The sequence below is a fragment of the Oreochromis niloticus genome, linkage group LG18 (genome assembly GCF_001858045.2).
Source record: "Oreochromis niloticus isolate F11D_XX linkage group LG18, O_niloticus_UMD_NMBU, whole genome shotgun sequence".
Taxonomy (NCBI): domain Eukaryota; kingdom Metazoa; phylum Chordata; class Actinopteri; order Cichliformes; family Cichlidae; genus Oreochromis; species Oreochromis niloticus.
Window position 1 is genome coordinate 35,215,592 of NC_031982.2, and position 9,417 is coordinate 35,225,008.

Consider the following 9,417-nt stretch of genomic DNA (forward strand, 5'->3'; position numbering starts at 1 on the left):
TTTCTGAAATAGTAAGTTGTAGTATTTTAATGTCTTCCTGATGTTCTGAGGTGCCGGCTCAGTCTGCCCTCCAGACTCTGTTACTTCTTCTGAAGCCTGGTCCCCAGAGACCCTTGTTATAAATCTGTTTCCGATGGTGTGGTCATAGACAGTCACACCGGCAGCCCACTCGAGGTCACACTGTAGCTCTCTCAGTGTTCATCTTGCATCGCGGCACACAGCAGCAGACATTGGTCCTCCTGATGGTCAAAGGGCATCTAAGACCCTGTCCAGCTCTCCTGGAATCTCCTCCATGCTCCTGAGACTGGGAGACAAAGCAAACCTTCTGACACTGACGCATATCGATGCGCCACCTGGATGAGTCGGCTGTGCGACCTCTGTGGGATCCAGGTAAGACCTCACGCGACAAGTGGTGACACTGACCCTAACAAAACAACGCTAGTAAGAAACTTTTCAGTGGCTTCCACCTGTAGAAGCCTTCGTTTCCCATGAGCTTCCTCACTCCTCTTTAAATGCACGTTTCAAAAGCACAGCCCTGTGACTGTCAGAGCACATCCTCCTCAGCGTCCACACTCAGATCAAAACCTCACGCAAGCTTCATTCTGACTGCACAGTCACCACATTCAAACAGGCTTTATGAGGAGGCTGTTTCAAAGGATCTGCATAAATCCACAGCAGGCAGCAGCTGAGAGAAACAAACTTTATTTACCCTGCACGCTCTACAACATCAGGTTACACAGGGGCAGTTTGTTAGGATCACCTCTGAAGGCTGATGAAATCACAAAATACACAAATACATGAGAAGAAACGAAAACCTTCACACACTAAAACTGATTTTCAGCTCCAGCGTGTCCATAAAACCACAAACAGGAACATGACATCAAAACACTATGCCAACATATTTTTCAATCAAGTTCACACATTTGAACAAAAGAAAATGACAAAATAACAACAATACGATTTGTCAACCTGGGAAGGAAGAGCACCTTCCCCTGCCCATCCTCACGAGCTCGCTTTCAATTTTTAAAAAAATTACAAAACCAGAATCACATGACAGTTCCAGAATAAAAAGGTTTGGAGACAAAAACCCATAAATATGAGCGCCAACCTCAAAAATGACACGTTTGTTCCTCAAGCTTCGGTTCACGAGTATTTCTACTACAACTTGTCACCTGTGCGAGTTCTCATGTGGACAAATGATTTGTTTGGGACTCTTCTCCTGTTTCAGAGGAACTCGGCTTCTCGCATATTTTCGTTTTCTTGTGGAGGAAAAAGTGATTGCTTCGTTTGAACCGCGTCCCACATTTGTCACAAGAATACGGCCCTTCGCCCGTGTGCTTTTCCCTGTGCCTTTTCAAACAGCTCAATCGAGGGAATTTCGCCCCACATATTTCACAGGAATGCAGCTTCTCACCTGTGTGAGTTCTCATGTGGAGTTTCAAACTCATTTTTTCAATGTATGTTTTCCCGCATATATCACAACAAAATGATTCCCTACTTTGATGTGTTTTCCTGTGGAGGTAAAAACTGGAGCTGTTACCAAATGTTTTCCCACATATTTCACAAACATACGGCTTCTCGTCGGTGTGAGTGGTCATGTGAATGGGCAAATAGTTTTTATGACTGAAACTTTTTCCACATATATCACAGGAAAACAGTCTTTCTGAGTGAACTGCCTTATGGATATACAATGCAGCGCTCTGACCGAAACTTTTCCCGCATGTATCACAGGAATAAGGTTTTTCACCTGTGTGGGTTCTCACATGGCTACGCAAAGTGCTGTTTTGATTAAAACGTTTCCCACATGTATGACAAGAATATGGTTTCTCACCTGTGTGAATTCTCATGTGGACAGCCAAATAGGTTCTACTAAATTTTTCCCCACATATTTTGCAAACAAGGGAATTCACATTGGTGTGGTGTTTTTTTCCTTGGGATTGATTCTTAGAAGCATCAGACTTTCGACCTGTGGCAGCATTACACAGACTCTCTGAGACAGGCGAGCTCTCTACAACACCATGACTTCTGTCTCTCTTTTGTCTCTTTGGAACCGGCTCCTCAGTTTCACTTAACCCTGACTCTTCACACTTGCTGCATTCTTCATCTGTGCTTTCACTTCGAGGAGAGTCATCAGAGAGGAGCTGCTCCTCGTCTCCTCCTGGTTCACTGTGCTCTCCTTCCTCAGCAGCAGTCACCATAAAGGTATCCGTCTCCTCCTTCAGTCCCAGCTGCTCTCCCTCCTGACTGCTGCACAGTTCCTCCTGTTCCTCTTTAATCTGTGGAGGTTCTGGTTCCTCCTGGTCCACACTGGAGCTCCTCTCCTGGTTCCAGAGCTGCTGCTCAGGGAGAACCTTCTCCTCCTCCTCCTTACAGATGTGCTGCTGTCTGAGGTCTGGAAGGACAAAGAGGATTCAGGACACAGACACTCTCTCTACTTTTAAGACTATCCAGCCCTGAGTATCAGCTTTTAACAATGCTTACAGTTAGGCCTGGATCAGGTGACCCTGAATGCTGTCTTAGTTACCATGCAACAGTCCATCAGTTACCATGGCGATGTACGCAGTACCTTTGTAACACTTAAAACTAGGAACCTTCCTGGTGACGAATTCAGTGAAACGAGGAGACCAAGCGACGAATCCAAAACTAAGAAGCACTCAGACATGGAGAACACGTTAAAGCTAATATGAAGGCATATTAACTGCACTTAAATATGACGTGAAAGCTACAAACCACAAAACACGTCTTATTAAACTGTGACAGACTACGATGTGAAAACTGAATTGATGGCCCACGACACAGCGTGGAGCTGTTTGGAAACTCCACCGCTTCGTCTAAAATAACAATAAATCATGCAGACGTTTTCTACTGTTCGTCTGAAGTCGGGTGGCGGGGGCAGCAGGGCAGCTCGGACCTCGCTTTCACCGCCTCCTCCTGCGTATCTGGGGAGACGTGGAGGCGTTCCAGGCCTCAGAGAGATGGGACCTCTCCGCCGTGTCGACTGCAGGGCCTCCTACAGGTAGGAGACGCCCGGTCAGAACACCTCACCCGGGAGCCGACAGCCTTAGCCGTCTCCTTTCACTGTGGAGGAGCAGCGGCCCCGGATGGCTGAACTGCTCGCCCGACCACGAATGCGGAGCCTGTCCATTTGCACCGCTTGTATATGCGATCGCATTCTGTTCACAGAAACATCAGGCGATTCTTAACAGCGATGCGCCATCTGGTGGCAGATGGCTGCAGAACATTAGGACACAATACTTTAACGACATCAGTTATTACAATTGTAGCAATCAGATTAAACGACTACATCTGGTACCGACTAGTAACAACAGCGACGAGTGGTCGAGTAGTCACGCACACGTCCACCTTCTGTCCTCCTGAAACATCTCTGCAGCTTTAATGTCCTGCAGAGCTGTGATTAGGATCCTCCCTCAGAGTGACACTCACCTGTCCTGTGCAGCTTTATTTGGGGTTTCCAGGTGATATCCAGCAGTCTGCGCTGACGGTCGATCTCTTCCTCGTACTGCACAGGATCATTATGAACTTCAGTCTCCTCCTTCAGTCCCAGCTGCTCTCCCTCCTGACTGCTGCACAGTTCCTCCTGTTCCTCTTTAATCTGTGGAGGTTCTGGTTCCTCCTGCTCCACACTGGAGCTCCTCTCCTGCTTAATGTCACAGTTCTGTCTAAGTTCTGGAGCGACAAAGGGGATAAAAGAAAAACATAACTAATTATTTAAGTAATTATTTTAAATAAATCTGATAATAAATTCAAGTCAGAGTCATTAGCCGGGCTTTATGTTGCTCATAGATGACAGTAGAGCTGCCACGATTAGTCGACTAGTCACGATTACGTCGACTATCAAAATCGTCGACGACTGATTTAATAGTCGACGCGTCGTTTGAAGCTTTGTAAGATCACAAAAGACGCAGGAATAAGTAGTAGGATTTAAAAGTGTAATAACAGACTGAAACAGAAGATGGCAGCAGTGCATGTAAAGGATGCCAGCTGCCGTTAAACCCCGAAGAAGAAGAAGCTGTGTCCCAGAATTCATAGTGCGGCCCAGCGCAGTTGTCAACAATGGCGGCAGCTAGTTAGTTTTAATATTACTCTTATTATTCTTTCTGGGTCACAAAATAAACGTTTAACATATTTTCAAGCTGTAAGTTTTACGTCCAATCGATGCATGATCTGATTAGTCGACTAATCGCAAAAATAATCGGTGACTAGTCGACTATCAAAATAATCGTTTGTGGCAGCCCTAGATGACAGTGAAAAATGTCATAGGTGGGAAACTGTTGATCTGACTCATAACGTGATTTGTGTATGAAAAAAAATAACTGAGGTTTTTTTAACCGGGTTTTGTTGGAAAACTGAGTTTTTCTAAGATAACACAGACCTGAGCCTGCATGAAGTGGGAGGCATTTCAAACCTTCTCTAAGTGCACATGTGAACTTTCACATAAGCACAGCGGCGGCTCACACTCAGCTGGAATCGTTAAATCAAACCATTCAAAGGTTCTCTGACAGTAAAGAACATTTAAAACATGCTAGTTTAAGGCTAGCTCCTCTTCTAGCGCCCTGTGATTCAGGGCATACTACCAGATTCAATGCTGTGTATTTTACTTGTACCAAGGACAAAGCTGCAAAAGCGAGCTGTCTGGATAATTACAGGCCGATTGCACTGGCCAGTATTTTATCAAAGGTGCTAGATAAATCTTGTGTGTTCATCTCTTCCCTGGATAATCAGTTCGGCTTCAAACCAAAGCACGGCACCGACATGTGTATATATGCACTCAATGAAACAGTCAGTTTGTATAGGCCAGATATTCATCTGTCCTCATGTGTTTCATTAATGCCTTTGATCAAGTCAACCACAGAAAACCTGTTCCTGGATACATCGTGAGGATTCTCTCTTACTGGGAGAATCATCACAAGATGCAGGTTAACTGGGGAAGCGGGATTTCTGCCCCCTCTGGTGTTGGCCAGGGTGGGATCATTTGTCCATGCAGCTGAGAGCCTCTAACACTGGATCTTATTAATGCAGATGACCGGCCTCATTCTGGACCGTGTTTCCGGAATGCAGTAAGCTAGCGAGCTGATTGGAGACCGTAACAGCCAATCAGCTCACTTATAACTGTGTACAGAGTTGAGCACACAGAGCAGAGATCTGGGGTCCGTTCTTCGTACCTCGCTTACTACATCCAAGATCAAATCATCGCGCTAACTTTGAGCTCGCTAATCCGGTTCTCCGAACACACCTGTTGTTGACGATTAGTATAGCTGGCTGAAGTAATCTGAGATCACTGGGTGGCTTAAAAGGGGCTACGCATCGATAGTAGAAACATTGATCGGCAACCCTGTGATTGGTCGGCGAAGATGTCGAAGGAGCGCGCTCAGTATTTTTCGGCAGCAGACCAAGAACTCTTGATTGAGGGATATCAGGAGTTTCAGAGTTTAATTAAAACGCAGGGGAACACTGCAAAGGCTGCAAAAGCAAGGAGAGAGGGCTGGCAGAAAGTTGCTGACAAATTAAACTCGTAAGTGATCCATGATATTACATTATATCATGTGATATTATATTATACCACATTATATTATATTACATCATATCCTCTTTCACATTAGAGCCACAACAGGACCCACTAGAACATGGGAAAAAGTAAAAGTGAAATATAAGAATATTCCACAGAATGGTAATATTTATCACTTATATTGCTTTTAGTCTCTTGAAAAGAGACCCTGAAATAATCTGTTTGTTTGTTTATAACAGCAACCAAGAAAAGGGCAGAGCAAATAAAGACAGGTGGTGGTCCTGCACCCCCTCGTCACACCCCGGCTTTTTGTACTGTGACATTTATTGACATTGTGGGTTTTTTGTGTGTAGTTTTACATAACACTCCATCACTTTTACCTGTTCCCATGCAAGGGGTGACTGAAGCATGCACAGTAAGTCGGGAGATATATATATATATATATATATATATCTAGAGAGAGAGAGAGAGAGAGAGAGAGAGTGAGAGAGAGAGAGAGTGTTAAGTAAATAACACCCTGACGGGAAAATCGATATCTCTCTATGAGCACACCGTCGCGCTGAGCTAAAGGATCCCGTCTATCCCGCAATATACGCTAAATTCTGTAAACTCTCCTTATCAATCTTGCACCTTCCTTGCTCGCGTACAAACGGACAGGACATGGCTGCGACAGACTTCCCAAATCCACCTTCGCTTTTATAGCCGTGGTCTCTCATCTTGATTACACGAAGTAATTTACTATTACTACTCTAAAATATGAATTACATCTGAAATAATCAAATACATGTAATAGAATGATTAATAGTACATTTCCCTTTTTTTCGGAAATGACCTGTATGTATCTGTATGAAATCAATAAAAGAATCGAATACTGCATTATCTTTAGTTACATTGATAATATTTATTTATGGAGAAATATCGCTGTTGCTTTCGTATAACTGCAGCGGACATACCTGAGTGGCCGCGATCTAATCCTGTTTACATAAAGTAAGCCTGCTCCCGAGCAGGTTTACGCTTGCGGATCTGTTGCTATGACAGCAAGTCCCAGATGAGCTTCGAAGAACCGAACGATCCAAGATCACGCCAAATCGTCAACAATCAAATCCAGCTAACTTACTTAGCGAGGTACGAAGAACGGGCCCCTGAGCGAGAGGCGCTGTTATTGTGTGTATGTGGATAACAGCAAACACTGAAATTCATTTCCTGCATGCACAAATTAATTTTCTTCGATTAAATTAAAGTTTTCTTTGCTCAAAATATTTTTTTCTCAAAATTCAACATTCGCGCTTCCAATGTTTTTTTCACGTGCGCACAGAACAGCGGCACTAAAATAACAGACTGCCGGATTCCCCCAAACACAACACTACAGAGCCAGCGCCACGTGCTCAGCTGATCCCGACACGAACCACGTGGCCGCTCACGTTTCCTTTGCTAGCTAAAGATGAAGGTCCTCCACCAGTCCACGCATGCTCACTCACACTCACCCACTCTGTGCAGCTTGATTTGGGGTTTCCAGGTGATATCCAGCAGTCTGCGCTGACGGTCGATCTCTTCCTCGTACTGGACGATCGTTTTTTCAAACTCCAAGAATATTTGTTCAGCAGCAGCAGTTAGTCGCTCGTTGATAAACTCTCTCAGATACTGAACTGAAGGCATTGTTACTGCCACAGCTCACACACTCAGCTCGGGCCACACGCGAGGAAAGACAACAATACTTCCGCCTTTCTTTTTTCACTTCCGCCAGGTAACTTCTTCTTCTAAAGTTTTTTTTATCGATTGGCAAATAATTGAATGGTGCATTACCGCCGCCCCGGTAACTTTTAGTCACGCCCCTTTGATGTATCACCAACTTTAAATGTGCATTCAGATTGTGAATAAAAGGCTACAGTAACAACACTACATCAATAAATAATTCAAATAATTCAAAGCAACACAAATGTTTTGAACAACAAGAAATATTTATTCCTTTTAAAACACACCAAAAAGTCCATAAAAACAATAAATGAGCTATAACTGAAGACAGTCTGAGGTAGTAGCAACACTTTGTTTCTTCACATTTGAAATTAAAAATCCAGTCCAACTTTATTTATATAGCACTTTTAAAAACAACAAAGTTGACCAAAGTGCTTTCCAATAATAAATCAGAGATAGCAGTTAAAAACCATACATTAAGCATACAATGAAATCAATAAACAAAATAAATACATAATTGAAAAAGAAGATAAAAATAAATTAGTGTATATATTAAATATTAAAACATGAGTAAAATAAACAATAAGATATACAATGAATAAGATTAACAAAGTAAAAAGATTAAGAGTGACCAACAGCTGACTAAAAACTAACTACAAACTGACTCTGATAATACTCCTAGAAAGCCTTTGAAAAAAAAGTGTGTTTTTAAAAGTGATTTAAACATTTCAAGTGTTGGGGCCAACCTAATATGGAGGGGCAGTTTGTTCCATAGTTTGGGGGCCACAACAGTGAAGGCTCGGTCCCCCCGGTGTTTCAGTCTCGACATGGGGACAGCAAGGAGTGACTGGTCAGATGATCTGAGAGACCTTTGTGGAGCGTATCGGTGTAGAAGGTCTGACAGGTGAGAAGGAGCCAGGCCATTTAAGACTTTAAAAGCAAGCAATAAAATTTTAAAATGAATTCTAAAATGGAAACCAGTGTAAGGAGGCAAGAACAGGGTAATGTGCTCACGTTTGCGTGTCCCTGTCAACAGGTGAGCAGCAGCATTCTGGACCATTTGCAAGTGTGATAGTGAAGCCTGATCAATACCAATATAAAGTCCATTACAATAATCAAGGTGAGTGGTCACAGATGTGTGCAAAACTCTCTCCAAGTCACAAAAAGAAATAAAAGGTTTAACTTTAGAGAGCTGCCTCAGCTGAAAAAAGCTTTTTCTCACCACTGTATTTACCTGTTTGTCCATTTTAAGAGCTGTGTCACATTTTACTCCAAGGCTGGTGACAATTGGTTTGACACACGATGTAAGAGGACCCAAGTCAGATGGAGGGACACCAGGTCCACTCGGCCCAAATATAATGACCTCGGTCTTCTTTTCATTAAAGTTTAAAAAATTCAGAGCCAGCCATGCTCTGATATCCTTAAGACTTTCTAAAATAGACCTGAGGGGGTCATTGTGTTTCAGCGGTAGATAAATTTGACAATCATCTGCATAAAAATGAAATGAGACTTTATGTTTTTTAATAATATGGCCAAGGGGAAGTAAATAAATACTAAAAAGAAGGGGCCCAAGGATGGATCCTTGAGGTACACCACATGGGAGGAGGGCGGAAGATGAATGAAATTTACCAAGTGAGACAAAAACTTCTGTCGGACAGGTCTGACTTGAACCACTGCAAGGCAGTGCCTCTAATTCCAACATGATGTTCTAGGTGAGAAATCAAAATATTGTGATCTACTGTATCAAAAGCTGCTGTGAGATCCAAAAGCACAAGTAAGACAGACTTCCCAGAGTCAGCAGTTAGTAAGATATCATTAAAAACTCTCAAAAGTGCAGTCTCTGTGCTGTGAAGGGCTTTAAAACCAGATTAAAATACCTCAAAAATGTTTTGACTCTTTAAAAAAGTCTGCAGCTGTGAACACACTACTTTTTCTAATATTTCAGAACCAAAAGGAAGCTTTGAAATAGGTCTGAAATTACACAACAAAGAGGCATCCAAGCCAGGGCGTCTCAGCAGAGGCTGGACCACTGCCTGTTTAAAGATTACAGGTACATCGCCTAAAGTCAGGCTGCTGTTTATAAGCCTTTGAATATAAGGTCCAACAGTGCCCCAGACTTCTTTAACTTCTTTACAGAAGATGGCGGCGCGCACGGGTGCAGCGGCTCTTAGCTCTCCAGTTTGGTGCTCGTTTTTACT

General features: G+C 43.2%; 1 protein-coding gene across 2 annotated transcripts; it reads right to left on the reverse strand.

Moving 5' to 3' along the window:
• Positions 1-686: 686 nt before the first annotated feature.
• LOC109195459 (zinc finger and SCAN domain-containing protein 2) lies at positions 687-7,279 on the reverse strand. 2 transcript variants are annotated; one of them, XM_019347564.2, is made up of 3 exons: positions 7,012-7,279; positions 3,445-3,687; positions 687-2,392 (listed from the first exon to the last, which is right to left on the reverse strand). In XM_019347564.2, the coding sequence occupies exons 1-3, from the start codon at positions 7,181-7,183 to the stop codon at positions 1,185-1,187; spliced, it is 1,623 nt and encodes a 540-aa protein (XP_019203109.1). In that variant the 5' UTR covers positions 7,184-7,279; the 3' UTR covers positions 687-1,184. The 2 variants fall into 2 exon arrangements, with proteins under 2 accessions (XP_019203109.1, XP_025755986.1); XM_025900201.1 differs by lacking the exon at positions 687-2,392 and adding an exon at positions 2,673-3,010 and having other exon boundaries at positions 7,012-7,274.
• Positions 7,280-9,417: the final 2,138 nt, after the last annotated feature.

Bases quoted from the DNA above. Each gene is read 5' to 3' on its own strand.
- LOC109195459 (XM_019347564.2), bottom strand. From the start codon at position 7,183: ATGCCTTCAGTTCAGTATCTGAGAGAGTTTATCAACGAGCGACTAACT. The intron at 3,688-7,011 runs GTGAGTGTGAGT...TTGTCGCTCCAG, and splicing joins AATCAAGCTGCACAGAGTGG to AACTTAGACAGAACTGTGAC. The intron at 2,393-3,444 runs GTGAGTGTCACT...TTGTCCTTCCAG, and splicing joins AATAAAGCTGCACAGGACAG to ACCTCAGACAGCAGCACATC.